Source organism: Schistocerca cancellata, chromosome 6 (genome assembly GCF_023864275.1).
Source record: "Schistocerca cancellata isolate TAMUIC-IGC-003103 chromosome 6, iqSchCanc2.1, whole genome shotgun sequence".
NCBI lineage: Eukaryota > Metazoa > Arthropoda > Insecta > Orthoptera > Acrididae > Schistocerca > Schistocerca cancellata.
The window spans coordinates 516,686,510-516,708,978 of NC_064631.1; the positions used below are offsets into that span (position 1 = coordinate 516,686,510).

General features: G+C 42.7%; 1 protein-coding gene across 1 annotated transcript in view; it reads right to left on the minus strand.

Moving 5' to 3' along the window:
* The window catches only part of LOC126088408 (uncharacterized), a 1,096,577-nt gene that overhangs the window by 546,142 nt on the left and 527,966 nt on the right, over nucleotides 1-22,469 (minus strand). The window contains exon 6 of the mRNA XM_049906547.1: nucleotides 15,666-15,708. Coding sequence (XP_049762504.1) covers nucleotides 15,666-15,708 — 43 coding nt within the window. The remainder of the gene's footprint in view (nucleotides 1-15,665; nucleotides 15,709-22,469) is intronic.

The following is a 22,469-nucleotide window of genomic DNA, read 5'->3' on the forward strand; positions in this document are numbered from 1 at the left end:
TGCCTTTTTGCTTTTCCCATCTTTCATGCGAACTGTAAGTTGTACTTTCACTATCGGCGGTCGAAAGTACTTGAATTGTGTTTTCGTGCACAAACCGTACACTGAACCGCCAAGGACACTGGTATAGGCATGCGTATTCAAATACAAAGATATATAAACAGACAGAATACGGCTCTGCGATCGGTAACGCCTATATAAGACAACAAGTGTCTGGGGCCATTGTTGTATACGTTACTGCTGCCAGAATGGCAGCACATTGTCAATATTTAAGTGAGTCTGAACGTGGTGTTATAGTCGACGCACGAGTGATGGGACACAGCACCTCGGAGGTAGCAACGAAGTGAGGATTTACCCGTACGACCATTTCAAGAGTATACCGTGAATACCAGGAATCCGGTAAAACATCATATCTCCATCATCGCTGCGGCGAGAAAAAGATCCTGCAAGAACGGGGCCAATGACGGCTGACGAGAATCTTTCAGCGTGACACAAGTGCAACCCTTTCGCAAAGTGCTGCATATTTCAATGCTGAGCCATCAGCAAGTGGCAGCGTGCAAACCATTTAACAAAACATCATCGATATGGGCTTTCGGAGCCGAAGGAGCACTCATGTACTCTTGATGACTGCACGACACAAAGCTTTACGTCTCGACTGGGCCCGTCAACATCGACATTGGACTGCTCATGACTAGAAACAAGATGTCTGGTCGGACGAGTCTCGTTTCAAAGTGTATCGAGCGGATGGACGTGTATGGGTATGGAGACAACCACACAAATCCATTGACCCTGCACGTCAGCAGTGACTGTTGAAGCTGGTGAAGACTCTGATACGTCTAGACACGACTCAGACAGGTGACACGTACGTAAGCATCCTGTTTGATCACCCGCATCCATTCATGTCCATTGTGCATACCGACGGACTTGCGCAGATCCAGCAGGACAATGTGACACCCCAGACGTCCAGAATTTCTTCAGAGTGGCTCCAGGAACAATCTTGTGACTTTAAACACTTCCGCCGGCCAGCAAACTCCCCAGACATGAACATGATTGAGTATACCTGGGATACCTTGCAACGTGCCGTTCAGAAGAGATCTCTACCCCTGGTACTCTTACGGATTTATGAACAACCCTGCAGGATTCATGGTGTCAGTTGACTCCAGCACTACTTTAGACATTAGTCGAGTCCAAACCACGCCGTGTTGCGCCACTTTGGCATGCTCGCGGGGCCCTACACGATATTAGGCAGGTGTAACAGCTTCTTTGGCTCGTCAGTGTAATTCGACAGTATCATTGTCCTGTTGAGCAGATACACGTAAAATCTGTTACAATTTTAAAAATGGATGTAACACGACCTGCTGTAACTAATCAGAACTCGCTGCCACAAAATAAATAAATTACAAAATATATTTGGTTAGTCAGTGAACGAAAGATACTGCAGCGAAACGAAAACTGAAACGACAAATTTTCTTTCGCGAGCAAATATCACGAAAAAGATAAGACTTTTCTTCCATTCATCCAGTTGCTAATAGGCTGCGGTGAGCTTTACTGACGGTTTAAAATCGTGTGCCGCATAGGAACAGACATTCTGCTAAGGAAGACCATAATGACATCTCTGCAACATATCTTAAATCTATATTTCGTTCCTTCCGTTATACTCTTCCTCCTTTCAGAAGTGCTTGACACATAGCAGCAAGACAGTCTAACCTCCGTGGACTTCGGACGAGGATGGATTTCCAATCTTTCTCGCATCTAGTGGAGTCTATGTCTGACGTCACCAGTTGTAAAGAGATTAAACGCCTCTATTATCACTCAAGTGTCAAAACTGACATACTTCATATAACTCTGCAGTGTTCTGCCATCCAGGGACATTCGTGGAATCCTGGAAAAGATCCCAGCAGAGTGATCGTAAGGTCGAGCATTGAATAAGTTTGAAGAGGAATGTGACGCTGTCTAACGAACCACAAGATTTTATCGTCACCGACATACTCTGTATCTCATTATTTCTGTTGCCCTGAACTTTTAAACAATAAAAATTTAAAACAAAATCCTAAAACGGTTTAAAAAATGAGGGCCCAAGAGTTTATGTGACTGACGCAACACTTTCCTTCAGTATAGTGATCGAGGTAAGGCAGTGGTTAGTACAGTAGGTTCGCCTTCATCGCCTGCGAAAAGACAGCGGGTGACATCACAATTCGACAATTCAGCTATAGGTATACGAAATTTTCTTAAATGAAATAGAAGCGTCCTTACGCCTGAAAATAACATGGACACTTTCCTTCCCCGTATTCCCCCAATCGGAGCTGGCTCTGCGTCTTTAATGATCGTATCGTAAACTGAACATTAAACCCAAATCTTCCTACCTCTTTCCTCTCGCAATTTACACTTTCATCTGAATGAAAGCACTGTAGTGATTTTATTCAAGGGTCTTCATATATTCTGTACTTACCTCAGCATTATGAGAAGACATTCGAGCTCTGGAGCAATTGGGGAGATGGGGGAAAAATGAAAAACGATTTCCACTACACATGTGTGTCGTCAACTAAAACTAAACTAATAGAAAACGGTAAAAATATAGGACTATTAAGTGAAAACGGAAATTTGGCGGGATCCTAAAGTCCGCGTTACGATTCCGGCCATTTGGCAATATCGGCACGTTGTGACGAAATCCAAGGTCGAAATAAGCTTAAACCGCAGAGTGCACTGTAGGAATTGTCATAATCTACAGTCACAGACGCATTACCAAAGAGAAAAACAATATTAGTACGGTACTATACGCCGACTGGAGCGAAGACGCTATAAATTCGGTCACGAGTATTTTCATAACATGAAAATTATTCTGTTGTAGAACAACGAAATATTGTCTACGATTCTTGTGATTAAAGGTAACATAAATGATTATAGTCTAACGCCAGGGACGTCAGTAAGTCCACGGTGCTTTTCTTGTCAAGTCTTTGAGCTGGAAGCAAGACTCTCTAAAAATTTACTCAATAGATTTTTTACTTGATTTTCATAGCCAAACTAAGAGTGGTAAACAGACAAATGGGGTCTCAAAGACATCCGCGTGAGGTCTAGCTTCGTAAGAAAAATTTAATCAATGATTTGAGGGAAAACTGAAATATTTTACAAACGGCTGCTACCTTCTACGTAAATGAACTGTCAAATGTTCATCTCTTCAAGAACTAGCTATTTTGCGCATAAAAACTTACATTGATCTGATATTCAACTGTCAACAACTGTTTGAGCGGAAAGAAACCAAGACTCCCTATAAATCACACAACGAATTCTCCAGGCCAAACAAAGAATGGGAAATGTACAAATGGGGTAGTCAATTGACGAGTGTGAGGGCTAATTTTCAAAGGAAGGAAAATTTCTTGACAGTAATCGGGATAATTAAGAAAAACTGGTTTATTTATTTATTTAAGGAAACACCTGAAAACAGAAGAATAAAGTTGAAAAAAGGCCAAATGGCCTGTAAAGTTATTTGCTCACAAGTGCGAGTAAGAAATAAAATAGATTAGAGAAACATTTGACGGACTCTGAACGATGTTCCAAATGATGTTCAGCAAATGAAGTGCCGAATGGAGATTTAAAGTTTCACCAGGAAAAATATCCTCTACTTCTCCTTTAAATTATGAGATATTAAATTAAATATTGACCTATAAATTCTCGGTCGATGCCTTATTTTATGTACATGATTTTCAGCATCATTCAATTCGTCTTATGTTTCTCTAATCTACTTTATTTCTTATCTTTAGAGAAATAATTTAGCTTCTTTTCAATCTCAGATATGATAATTCTCACAAACGAAACTCTCCATCGCACCCCAGTCAGGAACGTTCGCTGAACAGTCGTTGAGGAGACGCTGTAGGTAGGCTCTTGGCTCATATGGGCGGTCTGCTTTTTAACAGTTACACACCTATGCGCTCTTACAGCTCTCCACACGGCCCGGTTGCACCGCAGATGCGTTGGTGCCGGTTCTGTATTGCGCCACTTTGGCACGCACGGTATACTTCAATCACGGCGGCGCGTGAACACTTTACATACTTAGTCATTTCGAATATGTTTCCATCACTGGCAGAAAATCCAATGATTATAACCTTCTGAGCTCATATAAATTGCTGCATATCCGCATTAGGACAACGGCTGCATTGTTTTCAGCGTCCGACGACATCCTTAATACACCCTCCACTGCTAGTGCTACCACCTGCCTTTTGTAAGTGGTTATTGCACTTTGACGTCGAACACAGGTGATGGTCACCTTACTGTGACTGTACGATGTACAACAGCTGATCAAAATTATTCAAACGTACGTATGTAATGTGGAATCGATCACTAGGTGTCACAAGAAGTAGGCCCGTGAGAATAGAAAAATGCAGGGAATATCGAATTATCAATAGACAAACAGTGATAGCAGAATGGCAAAGTCAGGAGACATCAGGGACTGCAAACGTGGGCTAATCGTTGAATGTCAGATCCATCACGAAAATTTGAATCCACCGCAGCTAAACCAAGATGAGGCAGGAACCGTCGAGCTTTCCAGAGGGTGATTGTAAGAGATGGCATTAAATTAGCCGACGGTATGACTTACCAATTCAATAGTGCCATATTCAGTACAGCCAGAATAAGGCCTGTGCGTAAGGAGTTAGAAATAATGAGATACCGAGGTCTGGCAGCTCCTCGTAAGCCACTCATTTTGTAGTTAATACTGAGCGATGCTTGAGACAGTGAGTTAAAGCGACACCAGCGGAGACTCGATGATTGGACACGAGTGATTTAGTGTGATGAATCATGCTATACTCTGTGGCAATCCGATGAATGGGTTTGAGTTGGGCGAATACCTGTAGAACGTTACTGGCGTGTTGCCAGGAATGAAGTACGGAATAGATGGTGTTACGGTAATTGGGAGTTTTTCATGGTTAGAGTACGATTCCCATATTGTGATCGAGAAAACGCTAGATGCGGATAAATATGAACACATTTTACAGTAATGTGTATTGCGAACAACAGAGGAACAGTCTGGAAACGATGATCGTTTGTATCAAATCGACAACCCACCCTGTCCCAAAGCAGCATCTATGAGGTAATGGTTTTGGCCAATAAAATTTCTGATATGGACTGCCCGGCGCACACTTAGGACCGTAACGTAATGGAAGAACTTCGCTCTAGACACCAGCGTCCAACGTCACTGCTGGTTTTGGCTGTTGAGGAAGAGTAATCCGCCACTCCAGAGACAGTCCTACAACTCAATGAAAGTAGCCTTGGCAGAATTCAAGCCGTCATACAGGCGAAGGTTGGACATACTCCATACCAGTGTCCACTAAGAAGTGTCCATATATTTTGGATGAGTTATGCAATTACAGCGGTCGAGTGGAGACCGCGAAGATGACATTAACACCTGGCGCAGAGGCATCTAAACAGCATTCTGCTCATGTTCTATCCTTCAAGTTGATGGACAGTGCCTTAATACATGACACAATGAGAAATGTCTCTCACCTTTACAAATTTTCAGGATGGATTGAAACGGCGTAGAAGCGAAGAAATAGCGTAACTTATACACTGAAGCGCCAAAGAAACACATAGGCATGCGTGTTCAAATACAGAGATGTGTAAACAGGGAGAATGCGGCGCTGCCGTCGGTAACACCTATATAAAACAAAAAGTGTCTGGCGCAGTTGTTGACCGGTTACTGCTTCTACAACGGCAGGTTATCAAGATTTAAGTGAGTTTGAACGTGCTGCTATAGTCGATGGGATACGGAACCTCCGAGGTATCGAAGTGCGGATTTTCCCGTAAGATTATTTCACGACTGTACCGTGAATATCAGGAATCCTGTGAAGCATCAGTTCTCCGACGCCGCTGCTACCGGAAAATGATCCTGCAGGAAAGGGACCAACGACGACTTAGGAGAATCGTTTAACTCGACAGAAGTGCAACCCTTCCGCAAATTGCTGCATATTCCAATGCTGGGCCATCAACAAGTGCCAGCGTACGAACCATTCAAAGAAATATCATCGATATGGGCCTTGGGAGCCTAAGGTCTACTTGTGTACATTGATGATTGCACAACATAAACATTTACACCTGACCTGGGCCAGTCAACACCGACGTTGGACTGTTCATCACTGGAAACATGTTGCCTGGTCGTACGAATCTCGTTTCAAACTGTATCGAGCGGATGGACGTTTACGGGTATGGAGGCAACCTCATGAATCCATGGACCCTGCATGTCAGCAGGGGACTGTTCAAGCTGGTGGAAGCTCTGTAATGGTATGGGGCGTCTGCAGCTCGAGTGATCTGGGACCCCTGATACGTCTGCATACGACTTACGACTCTGACAGGTGACACGTACGTAAGCATTCTGTCTGATCACCTGCATCCATTCATGTCCATTGAGCATTCCGACGGACTTGGGCACTTTTAGCAGGGCAATGCGACACCCCTCACTGCCAGAATTGCTACAGAGTAACTTCAGGAACACTCTTCTGGGTATAAACACTTCCGCTGGCCACCAGGCTCCCCAGACACGAACATTATTGAGTATATCTGGGAAGCCTTGCAACGTTCTGTCCAAAAGAGATCTCAACCCCCCCCCCCCCCCCCGCACTCTTACGGATTTATGTACATCCCTGCAAGATTCATGGTGTGAATTCCCTCCAGCAGCACTTCAGACATTAGTCGAGCCCATACCACGTCATGTTGCGGCAATTCTGTGACCTCGCGGGGGCCCTTACGATATTAGCCAGGTGTGCCAGTTTCTTTGGCTCTTTAATGTATGTGGCTTATATAATAAGATTTCTGGTAGCTGAAGCCATGAAAATGAAATTCTTGAATGGTGAATGATTTTCGTATTAAAACTTTGTAAAGAGTTTCATCTTACTGCCACCAAAATAAAACTGAAAGTAAGATGAAATGCTTGAATTTTCGTAACACAGATAATAGCTAAATCTCACGAAGTATCTCAAGCAGGAGCGCAAGCGTTATGGCAGCCTGTGCGTGCGATGCAGAGAGGTCACGCTGAAGGGATAATGGCGTGTTGATACCTCCTACGGGTCTGCCAGAGTGAAGGCGTCTGGGACGTGGAGCGCGTCGCGTCGCGCCCTCCGCATTAACGTGGCAGCCACGCCCATGACAGACGGCAATTAGAAGTGCGACACTGGGGGCGAGCGGACCGTGACGTGTCGTGTCGTGTCGCGTAGACGCCGCCGACAGCGGGCCCAACTCATATTTTCCAACGTGACCTCCTAAAAACCCCGTCTCTCTCTCTCTCTCTCTCTCTCTCTCTCTCTCTCTGCTTCTTCCGCCTCTTGTCGTCTGCTTATATGAGCCTCCGTGTGTCACCCAGATGAATTACAACAGTACCAACCACTGTCACTGCAGTAAATTCTATGTTGTTTTCTAAAACAGTAGAGTCTCTTAATTCAAAACTACACCTCTGGCCATTAAAATTGCTACACCACGAAGATGACGTGCTACAGGCGCACAATTTAACCGACAGGAAGAAGATGATGTGATACGCAAATGAGTAGCTTTTCAGAGCATTCACACAAGGTTGGCGCCGGTAGCGACACCTGCAACCTGCTGACATGAGGAAAGTTTCCAACCGATTTCTCATACACAAACAGCAACTCACCGGCGTTACCTGGTGAAACGTTGTTGTGATGCCGCGTGTAAGGAGGAGAAATCCGTACTATCACGTTTCCTACTTTGATAAAGGTCGGATTGTAGCCTATCGCGATTGAGGTTTATGGTATCGCGACATTGCTGCTCGCGTTGGTCGAGATCCAATATGGAATATTGAATCGGTGGATTCAGGAGGGTAATACGGAACGCCGTGCTGGATCCCAACGGCCTCGTATCACTAGCAGCCGAGATGACAGGAATCTTATCCGCATGGCTGTAACGGATCGTGCAGCCACGTCTCGATCCTTAAGTCAACAGATGGGGACGTTTGGAACACAACAACCTGCTGCACGAACAGTTCAACGACGTTTGCAGCAGGATGGACTATCAGATCGGAGACCATGGCTGCGGTTACCCTTGGTGCTGCATCACAGACAGGAGCGCCTGCGATGGTGTACTCAACGACGAACCTGGGTGCACGAATGGCAAAACGTCATTTTTTCGGATGAATCCAGGTTCTGTTTACAGCATCATGATGGTCGCATCCGTGTTTGGCGACATCGCGGTGAACGCACATTGGAAGCGTGTATTCGTCATCGCCATACTGGCGTATCACCCGTCGTGATGGTATGGGGTGCCATTGGTTACACTTCTCGGTCACCTCTTGTTCGAATTGACGGCACTTTGAACAGTGGACGTTACATTTTAGTTGTGTTACGACCCGTGGCTCTACTCTTCATTCGATCCCTGCGAAACCTTACATGTCAGCAAGATAATGCACGACCGCATGTTGCAGGTCCTATACTGGCCTTTCCGGATACAGAAAATGTTCGACAGCTGCCCTGGCCAGCACATTCTCCAGATCTCTCACTAACTGAACGTCTGGTCAATGGTGGCCGAGCAACTGGCTCGTCACAATACGCCAGTCACTACTCTTGAAGAACTGTGGTATCATGTTGAAGCTGACTGGACAGCTGCACCTGTACACGTTATCCAAGCTCTATTTGACGCAATGCCCAGGCGTATCAAGGCCGTTATTACGGCCAGAGGTGGTTGTTCTGGGTACTGATTTCTCAGGATCTATGCACCCAATCACATGTCAGTTTTAGTATAATATATTTGTCCAATGAATACCCGTTTATCATCTGCATTTCTTATTGGTGTACCAATTTTAATGGCCAGTAGTGCAGATAAATCGAATTACACATGTGTCCATAATTAAATGGTTCAAATGGCTCTGAGCACTATGGGACTTAACAACTGAGGTCATCAGTCCTCTAGAACTTAAAACTACTTAACCCTAACTAACCTAAGGACATCACACACATCCATGCCCGACGCAGGATTCGAACCTGTCCATAATTAAACCAACAAACCTCTGTATCCCCTTCCTGTGTATAATTCACGATATAATAATACAAGCTGTCAACACATGTCCGTACGATTGCGTTCTACACGGAAGATGGCATTTCGATTAACGGAAAACCACGACAACGATGACATTAGGGTACTTATAAAACGGAGTAGTGTTTGTCTCCTCCCATATCCACAATCTCTGTTTACACAGTCGCAGACGGTGCAGTATGGCACAGAGAATACGTCTATCTGACACTCTGCGGTGGACCGCCGTAGGAACAATGACAGCAGGACTGTCGCAAACTGATGTGGCCTGATGACTTAACGTGAATCGTTCTGTCGTTTCTCGGATGTGGCGACTGTTTATAGAGGCCGCAACTGTATCCCGAAGACCAGGCTAGGTCCGACCACTTGTGACATTAGAAACAGAGGGCCGTCATTGGGCTGTAAGGGCACGACGGTACCGCCTTAGTACTGTGCAGCGACTGGCTTCGGATCTCGCTGCATCCTCTAGATGTGCTGTATCTATGCAAACGGTGTAGAAGCGACTTCGACAAAGTGGCCTTTATTGTCGGAGACCTTCTGCATGTGTGCCCCTGACGCTTCACAGAAGGGAACAACTAAAGCAGAGTCGCCAACATGCTACCTGGACAGTCGGAGAGTGTGCCCTTGTTCTTTATCCGTATGAGTCCCGATTTGGTCTGGAGAGTGATTCTCGACGGATTCTCATCTAATGGGAATGTGGAACACGTTGTGGAGACCCAAACATTGTGGAAAGAGACCGATATAGAGGGGGGCCACTAATGATGGGTGGTAAGCTCTTATGGAATCGAACTGCTGAGGTCATCGGTCCCTAGGCTTACACAAAACTTAATCTAACTTAAACTGACTTACGCTAAGGACAACAGACACACCCACGCCCGAGGGAGGACTCGAACCTCCGACGGGGGGAGCCGCGCGAACAGTGGCAAGGCGCCCGAGACCGCAGGGCTACCCTGCGCGGCTCATTAATTATGTGGGCAGGGATTTTGTTGACCGTGGAATACCTCTTCGTGAAACTGTACGGGTTAATCGAAAAAGTGTATCTGCCGTGACGACGTCCTGGGATCTCATGTACGTTTCTTGGAGATGCTGTTCTCCCAAACTTCGCATCGATGGACGATAATGCTCGACCTCTTAAAAACGAGTGGTTGATGTTTTCTTGGAAACGGAAAATATTACACGCATGGCGTGATCTGCTTGCTATCTCGATGTCAATCTGATAGATCATTTGTGAGATGCGCTAGGGAGACGGGTTTCGTCACGTCAGAATCCACCGACCACTCTCCAAGACTTGCGAGCCGCTTCGCAGGAAGAATGGGCGTTATTGCCTCAAGATGACATTTATGATGTTATTCACAGGACGCTTCATCCTTGCCATGCTTGTCTTGCTGCCAGAGGTGACCATATCCCGTAGTGAACACGTTAACCAATTGTCGTACTGCGTGTGCAAATCTGTTAAGTTCGAAAAAACGACGAACATTTTCGTTTAGTGTTAATGATGTCGCAGTTTTTTACGGTCTGTACTGTATATATTGCTTTTACTTTGCTATCACCTGTTTATAATGTGCAAAATAAACGCAATGTTGCAAAATTTCAGTTCGTTGCTTTAATTTTGGACACCAGTGTAGTTATCAACGTCGAAGAAATCCTATGTGTCTTAAAACAGGCTCGATAAATAGAAGCTGCTGTCAGTCGCCACAAATGCTCTGAAACCATACTGTCAGTCCTGACCCTAAGACTTTTCACTTCACGATTTACGAGGGTGTTATCAGCACGCAATTCACATCGTACATTACTCTTTTGCCTTCATAACGAACCTCTGGGGGAAGAATGCAGTTTAAAGCGCCTTCGTTTATTATGTACTTGTGATCATTTGATCCACATCCTTTCCTGTGCACCATTCTGAATGACTCGACGAATGAATGCCTTTGTTTTGAAAGTTCTGCGGAAAAACGGAGCTTCGCGAATCTAGTGGTACTCAGGTGAATTTCGTGACCAAGATATCAACGTATTTTCGCTATGATATTCCTGAAACTTTTGTAGCACTATTCTGTCCTTTTGACATGGACAGTTATCCTGCTAGAGGATGACATCGCTGTCGGGAAGTCGTCAAACATAGAGTGATGCAGGCGGTCGGCAATAATGCTCACGTAGTCCACAGCTGTTGTGGGTGTCGATCTGTTGCCGAGGGGTTATTTCGTTTCACGTAACATTCTAGTAAAGAAGTTGGTAGAATGAGATGAGTCGAAATGGGCACCAGCGCATATAGACATGAGCCAAGACAGGGAATTTCCTTGTGTTAAAGTGATGAAATATGTTTTAATGGGATACTTGGGGGTAACGCTGTCAGCAGCGACCAAGGGATTGAGTACTTCAGTACCTGGCCACTGGAGGTGTATAACCGACAGCCAGTTGAGGATGCTGCGCGATATTTTACTCAGGGTTTTTCAGTCGATTCTCGACTCAGGCAACAAAAGTCATGGGATAGAGATATGCACATATACAGATGGCGGCAGTATCGCGTATACATGGTATCAGATGATTCATGTGAAAAGATTTCCGACATAATTATAATCGCACGGTGAGAATTAACGGACTCTGAATGTGAAATTTTTGTTGGAACTAAAGGCATGAGACGTTCTATTTCGGTAATCGTTAAGAAATTCAATATTCTGCAATCGACAGTGTCAAGAGCGTGCCGAGATGTCCGAATGTCGGGCGTTACCTCTCACCATGGACAACGCAGTGGCCGAAGGCCTTCACTTAACCACAGCAGCGGCATTCTCATAGAGTTGTCAGTGCTAGCAGACAAGCAACGATGCGTGAAATAACTGCAGAAATCAATTTGGGACATACGACGAGCCTGTACGTTTGGACTGTGCTTTGGAAAGTGGCGTTATGGGCTACTGCAGCAGATGACCGACTCGAGTGCCCCTGCTAACAGTACGACATCGCCTGCAGCGCCTCTCCTGGGGTAGTGGCCATATCGCTTAAAACCTAGACTATTGGAAATCCGTGATCTGATCAGATGAGTCACGATTTCAGTTAGTAAGAGCTGATGGTCGGGTTCGAGTGTGGTGAAGACCCACAAACCCGTGGACGCAGTTGTCAAAAAGGCACTGTGCAAGCAGATGGTGACTCGAAAATAGTTTGAGTTATTTTTACATGGGTCCTTTGGTTCAACTGAACCGATAATTGACTATAAATGGCTATGTTCAGGTACTTGGAGAACATTTGAAGGCATTCATGGATCCCATGTTCGCAAATAACGATGGCGTTTACACGGATGACAATGCGGCGTGTTACGGGGCCACAATTGATTACGATTGGTTTGCAAAACATTTTGGACAATTTGAACGAATAATATGGTCATCCATCGACAATTTATGGCACGTAATCGAGAGGTCAGTACGTGCACAAATTCCTGCACCAGCATTACTATCTCAATTTGGACAGCTACAGAGCCAGGATGGTTCACTCTTTCTGCAGGGAACTTCCAACGTCGAGTTGCTGCACTACGCCGGGAAAAAGCTGGCCTTACGTGATGTTAAGAGGTATCCAATGAATTTTGTGATTTCATTGCAATGAAATGGCCCACGATAAGTGATCTGTTTATGAACTGTATTTGATGTATTCTGCGAGGCTGGGTTATTCTTTGAATTTTGTAAAAATAGTAAGGAATTACACTCGACTTCTTCTGATTACTCAGATATTGTCAGGACCTGTTCACTATTAACAAAAACTCGTTTATGCCTAGGGCATTAGATTTTACTAGTTTATGGCCTGACGCGATATTTACGAGCAGAAACCCACAGGTTTCAAGTACCGGTACGTAGGACGGCAGACAGAATTGCTCCCGAGGGGGATAGAAAACTGGTTGATAAAGGAAAGGCCACACCATCCTAATGCCTTCAATTGCTAGAAGTCCCATGGAAGCCCAGGTGAACGTCCCCAGTAGCATAAAACTGCCCCCAAGGGCGTTGCTTCCGTGGCGCAGTGCATCTTTCGCACAATCATTCGCCTCGATGAAGGCGTACCCGCACTAGATCATCGACCTGGTGTAGCGAGAAACGCGAATCATCCGACTAGGAGACACGATTACATGAATGAACGGTCTAATATCGATGGCCCCGTGTCATGTGCAATCGAAATTGACGGTATCGTGTCTTCAGCATGCGAACACGTAGGGTTAGTGTGCTGCGGAGCCCCATGTTCAAGAAAGATGTGCTCCGAAACTCTTTTACCTGCACCAGTCCAACGGCTTATCCCCTACTGGTGGTCGCACAGCGTCCATTCAGTTTAAATAGATGTTCATAACAGCGGCATGCGAACACCCGGCGAGCGTCGCCACTTCAACGAGATACTCGTTCACGGGCGCGGACCCACAACAATTTCATCTTCGTCGACGTCGTTTTTGTCGGTGTAATTCACTATTTCCGGCCCGCTTCGTCACTAAAACGTTCCTCTATTCGTGACTGTTTCGCTAATATACTTCCCGTCCCACGTCACGTGCCCGCAGTATTACCAGGCGATACTGTCTCGCGGTGATCAGTGATCAATATATTTTGTCTCTTCGGTGTACAACAGTGACATTGGTAATCAATCTGTAACAAAATTTCCATTATACCCATCACAATAATTCAAGCCGTTATCTAGTCTCCTACATCAAGTTTCTTTTTACCTCTGATATAAAAAAACGTCTTTTATTTGACGATAAATACTAGGAAACGATATTATCTCTATTCCAACACATTTTGACGTATACTTTAAAATACTAGTATCGCCTGTGATGAGTGGATCTGATCTGTGATTAAAAAAAAGTCATGTGTCTGAAATTTTAGTCTCAAACCCGACCCATAGCATGTACTGCATTGTATCTACGAGTCCTCTTGAAATAATTCTTTGATTTCTGTTTGATTGTTCGATCATTTTAAGTGTGTCCTTGACGCAATGTGTTGAACAGTATATTTTGTATTACAGGCTGCATATCCACTTTTTCCTTATGACAACACAATGTGAATGCCATTGTATCGCGTAAAGTAATCTGAGATGCGAAATGAATTGTGTTACAAAATCTTCACTGTAAATTCATCAGACCACAGTTATAACTAACAAAATTAATTGGAATTAAGACCAGAAGAGATTTAAACGCATCTTTCGAAACAGCAACAGTATTATCATTACCAACGTCCACGTTATTCTTATTACTCTGTCTAAGCAAAAATTGTCCCTCTCTAGATATTCGTCTTTCAATCCGACCCGTTAGTATTCATCTTCGAGGCATAGCCTAAAACAAATACAATTTCCGTATAATAAGAGAAATCGTGGCTATTCAAAATAAAGAAAGTGAAAATTAGGAACACTTCACATTTTGTGGTGACAGCGGCAAACGAACGAAAAGTTAGTTTCTGTTACTATGAAGCAAAGTTAAGTGAAAAAACGACGCTAATAAACAATTTTTATTGCCTCCGATGGCTTCGTTACTACGTTTCTTTTTCCTAAGTCGATAACATCAACGACTTAGTAGTTGTGGCCTTGTATGCATAAGTCCTGTAAATGAACTATCTGCAGCATTTAAACATGAACACCCCTTGATTGTGATTTTACGAAAGATTGTTACTTTCGTGTGTCATTTCTACCGTAGCGCCTGACCGGTACGTGTGGTAGAAGTTAGTATCAGTATGAGAAAGAGACTAAAGCTTTTCTCATGTGTCTTTGTCTCCTTTCTTTTACCTCGCTTAATGGCTATGTACATACCCAATATTTTTTGTGCACATTTGTCTCAAAGCACCGTTCGAATTATATGTATTTCATTGGCCTCCTTGTATAATTTGTTTTCGATGTTTACTTATTAATATTATGATCGTTCAGTAAAATAGTTCCATTATAATTATTGATAACCACATTGCTGTTAATTTATCTGCGCAAAAACTGTGTCTGTCTAGCTCTGCGTCTTTCACTCCGACCCATTACTGTCCTTCTTCTAGGTATAGTCTAAAACAAATATAGTTTCCATGTAATAAGGGAAGTCGGAAGTCGTTGCTATTAAAACGAAGAAATTACAAATTTGGAACTTATTTGAAATTTATGGTAATGGCTGCAAATGACCGCTGTTACAGAAAAGTAAGCGAAATAACGACGCTTTATACAACGTTTTCTGCAAACTTCGTTGCTATGCTATTTTGATCTCCACTGCTGACATCGTCAGCGACCTAGCAGTTGTCGAATTGCAGTCGCCCGGTTCACGAGTATTACTGCAAATGAACCGTGTAGACATAAACGTCCCTAGAATGCAATTTTACGAAACGTTCTTACTTTCATGTGTTATTTCTATCACAGCACGTTATCAGTACACGGGGCAGAAGTTGGAACGACTTCAATTTTCAATGTTCAAGTATCAGAAATTTTAATGCGTGATAGAGAAGGTATCATCAGAGCTATGAATATGAAAGCATCTACTTTCTTTTATCACTCTTAACGGTTCTGTGCACAGATGATTTTTCCTTTGAGCATATCTACTGCAAAGTATCTTTCGAAATTATATAAATTTTATTGACTTCCTTGGATCATTAATATTAAAATTCGGTACTTCTGTTTTCGTGTTCATGTGTTAATATTATGATAAGGATGAAAAAGCCGTCACTCACCAATATATACGTCTCCCAGTATCCCGTAAAAAGCCAGCCGCCTCTGCAAACAGAAATAACATAATGATCTATCTTCAAGGACATAAGAGAAATCAGCAATATAAACTCAGACATGAAAAAGATACCTAGATTATCTTGAAATAAGTTGTCACTTAAAGTCACATTTGGATAAATGTCTGCATAGTGAAAATATTGGTTATTAACCCTTAATGAAGACAAATGTAATGGTTACGTACTTTAGGTAATGAAAAATGTGGCAGCCCGTAGCTGACTGGGAAACATCGGTACCTCATGTACAGGGCGAACTCTGGATATCTGAGAATACCATTCTGTGCCGTACATGTCGCTAACTAATTGAACGAAACCATAGTAATAACCGTTGGCGTAAAAGTATAAGCATTCTTCCTATATTTTATCCATGAGTGGAACTGAAGTTAACCTTAAGGTATAGCACGGAAAAGCTAGCCACTGCCACTACCGGTGTATTCCAAACTACAGACGTATATGTTACCTGCTGTATTTGGTTGCTGTTTTTGTTTTACATGTTGTTATTCCGTGGCCGAGCGGGATAGCCGAGCGGTCTCAGGCATCTTGCCACGGCTCGCGCGGCTCCCTCCGTCGGAGGTTCGACTCTTCCCTCGGGCATGAGTGTGTGAGTTGCCTTACCATAAGTTAAAGTTAGCTTAAGTAGTGTGTAACTCTAGGGACAGGTGACCTCAGCAGTTTGGCCCCATAGGAACTGACCACAAATTTACATGATCGAGTGTCATTCTTTTCTAGTTAACTGTTGCCATTTGGGTTTACATATTGCAATTTTTGTCATTTGGAGACGGTGAGTGGAGTTATGGACGCTAGATAATGGAGATATCGGAACTTTTCTGACATACTCTTCTCTCTGAATTCAGTAGAGGGGTGACGGCAGCGGGTGCAGTCAGAAAAATTTGGGCGGTGTGTGAGGATAATACCATTGGAGAGGGCACGACGAGAAAATGGTTTCCTCGTTTTAAGAAAGATCGTTTTGATATTAGCGACTTTCCACATTCACCAAAACTTTCAGGGTTTGATGAAGATCGTTTGGACGTGTTAATCCACAATGAGCCACGCCAGTGTACTCGAGAATTGGCAAATTTGGTGAACTGTAATCATTCCACCATCGTGTGACATTTGCATGCGGTGAGGAATGTTCAGAAATAGGGTACCGCATGGTCTAAGCCAAACTCACAAAAATCAGCTGGTGGCTATATGTGCATCTCTGCTTGGTGGTCAACAGAGCCGTGAGAAACAACGACCATCGTTACTGGTAACGAGAAATGGCGTCTTTATTCTAAGATGAGGAAAAGAAAGCAATGGTTGAGCCCAAACAAACCAGTAAGTCCTAGCATAAAGGCAAACGTGCATCCGCGGATGATAATGTTACGCGTCTGGTAGAAAGCGACTCTTCCGAGTTCTACAGTCATCTTGCAGACGCAGTACAGGAAAAATGACAAGGAAGGCCGCGTGAAGTGTTGCTACTCCACGATAACGACCGCACGCATTCTGCTAGACCGACAAAAAATATTGTAAAGGATTTAGGTTGGGAAGTCACTTCGCATGCACCTTATTCACTTGATCTTGTGCTCTCAGATTTTCAACTTTTCCGCTCTCTATAGAACAGCCTTCAAGGAATTTCCGTGAAGAATGAAAATTAGCTTCGAACATAGCTCGACGAGTTCTTATCCCCAAAACCAAGTGATTTCTACAGTCGATGAATCGAAATGTTGATCCAGTGTTGCCAGACTTGTAAATAGTTAAGGAAAACGTATTATCTACTATCTTAACCTGAAAGTGGTACTCACGTCCATCCACCAAAATAAAACAAGAATGCCCTGTTCACTGACACAAATTTGTGAAATTTGCATGAACTAACAAAGCTACTTCGTGGATAAAAGCAATGTATTTTACAAAAGACCATTGTAATTACTGTATATTGCCGTCACATTCCCATTATTTCAGTGTACTGTGTAACAAAAATAAAGCCGGATATTGTACTCCTGTTTTCACATCAGTTCATAAAGAGGGAACAGTTACAAAATATACTGCAACTGAGTGTTAGACGCAACTCGAAATTAAACATTGCAAAACAATTTCTGTCATAGGTGTATATTGCAGACGTAGGCTGGTGGCCCACTTGAAAAAAGACCGGAAAAAGAATTTTTCCAAAGTTACGATATTGATAAAATATTTAAAACTTTCCCACATATTTTCTAAATATAAATTTGCAAATTTAGCGAAGTATGTCTATGAACTTCGCAGTGCAAGTATATGAAGTAAAGTTCATAGCGAATACACATTTATTAAGCACGCCAATAGTGAACTAACACATGTACAAATATCCGAAAATTTTCAAGCCATAAAATATTTATCGACGTGGTCTAATCCTACTTAAGTAACTTAAATTTTAATTTTGTGTAGAATTCGGCCAACTACTGCTATTCTGGTAATGTTTTCTTTCTTTCTTCCCTATTTCTCTTCATTATCTCAATATTCTGTCTGCTCGATTTCTAAATAAAGATTCTTCTACGCTTAATTTTTCCTTCGTATATATTTAGAAGATACTGCCTTTATCCCTGAAACAGATGACTCTAATATTTTTTCTCAAACACATTTCGTTAACACATTTCTTTAACATTATTATGTAATAAAACCAAAATCTTATTAATTGTTGGTGTGCTCCTAACAGCTCTTTTGCTGGTTCTTCGACTCAACTTTTCTCTTCCGCTGCTGGGATCCTCTTCAGAAGATTTAACATAATCGGAGAGCTGTCGCATTCATATATAAAACAGGAGTAGGTTCAATCTTCTTCTGTACCGGACCGTCCCCTGCATTTCGACGATGTACACCTATCCGAAGAAGATACCATAATGGTGCTAAACCTCTGAATCGAAGAAGTAGTACAAAAGAACAGCGACGTTGGCACTTTTTTGACAAATACCACGATAGCTTCAAGACTACTTAAAGTATGTGATTATTTGCTGTCATCATGTTACCCGTTTCAGAACTCACTACGTGGAATGCACATACGACGGGGATTAATGCAGCAACAATCAAAAACAGAGTCATAATAGAACATTTCATACCTACTGCTACGAAGCCCCGTAATTTGTTGACTTTCATTATATTTTACAGGAGATGGAAATCTCAACACATTTCCAAAAAAACGATGAAACTGAATTACGGAGTGAAGAACACACTTATAACTTTGACGAAATTATTTTCAGTAAATAGACAAGCCATAACAACAGACAATCCTATATTTTATACAAAATACAATTCTACTTTCATTGAAGACAGTAAACAACAGACTCTGTTTCCGACATAAATCAGACCTACAAGATGACACATGACCAGTTACATCGTAAATATGACGAAGCAGAGTTGTGTCACAGCTCGTAAATGACTTCAAACGAACCGAAAATTAAAGAATAGTGTTCAAACGAACAACTAAAGTATGATAGAAAACTATAGAAAACGAGAGAGAACTCATAAAGCAGAATATATTAGCTAAGGTTTACTATGAATTTGTTAAGATAACAGTGTAAAATAAAACAATATCACGTCATTAACAGTCATAATTTAAGGCAAATTTTTCGGTAAAATTGTGTCACATGTCTTTGTGTTTAGTCCACTTTTTTTTAGAAGATGTTGTCGAAAACTTTAGTGTTTCGGCGGTGTTGGTAAATTGACACGATGCGCTGTTTTCATCGTCAGGCAAATATACGGATACAAGAACAGAGCTCTCACAAAATTGGTGATGGAAAATAAAGATGGTCTTTGGCAACGTATTTATCTTTGAAACCGGTGGTATGAAGGAGTAGCATTAAATCGCAACTGCTTATGATCTTCAGCTTTTGTTTTTTTCCGTTTTTATACATCTGAGGAGAGTTGATTAGAAACTTCAAAAAATACACTACACAACTACAGGGCGCCTCCTTTTCGCCCAGAGACTTTACGAAAGTTGTTCTCAGGCAGCGGCATCCGCTTTACAAGAATCTGTTGCTGCCCACATATTCCGAGGCGATACGATTTTGCCACAGTCGCTACAAAGCCGAAGCCGAATCCGTTGTCGGCGAAGCGCGTAGGCGGGCGGGGGTACGGTGCGCGGGGTAAGTGGATTCGGCGGCGTCGCCTCCCCCGACACGGTGCGGCGGTCGAATGCGATCGTAAAACTGCGCGCCCAGAAATTGACTTCGGACATCACTTCCTCTGGCGCCCCGAGTCCGCCCGTCCAGATTTCGGTTTCACCCTCCAGCATGCCGGGGCACACGCAGCCACTTTCCAATACCATAGCCACCGTAACAGTGACTGCGAGTCGCCATTGCTTTTTCTTGTGTACATTACTGATCTCTCATCAGTTACACTGCCAGAAGCAGAGTTCGTTTTGTTTGCATATGACACAAGTATTGCAATAAATAGTATGTCGAGTGTAGTTCAAAAAATGGCTCTGAGCACTATGGGACTCAACATCTTAGGTCATAAGTCCCCTAGAACTTAGAACTACGTAAACCTAACTAACCTAAGGACAGCACACACACCCATGCCCGAGGCAGGATTCGAACCTGCGACCGAAGCAGTCCCGCGGTTCCGGACTGCAGCGCCAGAACCGCTAGACCACCGCGGCCGGCTCGAGTGTAGTTCTAGAAAGATCTGCTAATGATATTTTCATGGATATTAATAAATGGTTTAAAGCCAACTCATTGACATTAAACTTTGAAAAGACTCATACATGCAATTCAGAACCTGTAAGAGGTTTCCACCCAGCATGTGCATAAAGTATGAAGAAGAGCAGATAGAAGAGGTTGACAGTCTTAAAATCCTGGGATTACAACTTGATAATAAATTCAGTTAGGAGGAGCACAGCACAGCACTGCAGAAACGCCTTAACAAATCTGTATTTGCAATTCGAGTGTTAGCAGACATAGGCGACATAAAAATGAAAAAGCTTGCATACTTTGCTACTTTCATTCCATAATGTCATATGGTATAATATTTTGGGGTAACTCTTCAAGTCAAACAAAAGTTTTCAGAGTCCAAAAGCGTGTAATACGTATTATTTGTGGAGTAAATTCACAGACGTCATGTAGAAACCTCTTCAAAGAACTGGGTATACTAACCGCTGCCTCTCAGTATATTTACTCCTTAATGAAATTTGTCCTAAATAATATATCTCTTTTTCCAACAAACAGCTCAGTTCATACATACAACACCAGGAACAAAAATGATCTGCACAAAGACTTAAAGGCACTTACTTTAGTTCAAAAAGGGGTCCACTACTCAGGAACACTCATGTTCAATAATTTGCCAGCAAACATAAAAATTTAGTTACAAATTAAGATCAATTTAAAAGGAGCCTGAAATACTTACTAGTGGCCATCCTGTGAGAATATGCATCCTAAGCACTTGAAACCGACTACCTGTTCTACCTTTGTTCCTGCTATTTGGCACTCAGTCCATTTATATCTCTTTTCCACTGACATTACTTTCGTTTTGGAGATGCTAATCTTCATACCATAGTCCTTACATTTCTCATCTAGTTCTGAAATATTACTTTGCAAACTTTCAATCGAATCTGCGATCACAACGGATTCCTAACAAAAATATTAGACAAGAGCAGAACGTATCTGCGATAAATGACAAAATAGAAAAAAAAAACATAAACAAAAGTGGTTTAGGCCTCTTAGAGGTTGTCAGGACCAGATCTTTAGCTTACGGCAAATAATGGAGGAGTGTTACGAGTGGAACAGGAAACTGTATCTATGCTTTATAGATCTAGAAAAGCCATATGACCGCGTTCCTAGGAGTAAGTTATTGTCTGTTCTACGAGATTATGGAATAGGAGGCAAACTTTTGCAAGCAATTAAAGGTCTTTACATAGATAGTCAGGCCACCCGCGTATGCGAATCTGCTTATTTTCTGTTCACATATCTGAATCTGACGCAGCCAGTCTATTGTTTTCAACATATAATCCATAAATAATATGAACAACAGTGGAGACAGGTTGCAGCCTTCTCTTACCCATGAAACTACTCCGAATCGTGAACTCAATTTACCGTCAACTCTAACAGCTGCCTGACTTGAACTTACAATCAACAGTGCACTAGAAGACATTTACACGCACGATAGCTGCCGTTCACCATGTCCTGGATTCTATAGGTGACTAGCTCGCATCAGACGATAAATAATAGCACATTTTTACGCATACGACCCGAATATCTGTTACACTATGAGTGAATTAAAGTTCTGGCCCGCAGTTCAGTTCCAGTACAGATGTTCTCACATGGCAGTCTCTATCAACCTCATCGTAGACGGTATTTTAAGCCTAATCTCTCGTCCTCTCATCCTTTTTAGAGCCATGATGTCACCTAGAATGTATCACAACTGTATCATGATACTGAGCTTGTGGGATTAAATTCTGCCCTGATGGCGCCATGTCCATTAGGATGATATCTGCTGCTAGTACGCGGCAATAACTTTTGTCTAATCAACTGTTCCCGTGGTGGACCAGATCACAGGACTTTTTACAGGTGAATGCCGACTTTAGGATGAATAATGTTAGATATAGCTAGTATTTTCGCAATTTCTGATCTAAGGAAAAAAATTCTCTTTTCGTCAAAACACCAGATCTACCACAATTGTGCTCCGAGTGCAGTCAGTAGACTTGCGCTAGTTACTCCATTCAGACAGTTTAATTCTTTCATCAACATATGCTCATCACATCCTAGTTTTGATTGAATTTTAATTACAAACGTTGTGTCTATTGTATTATCA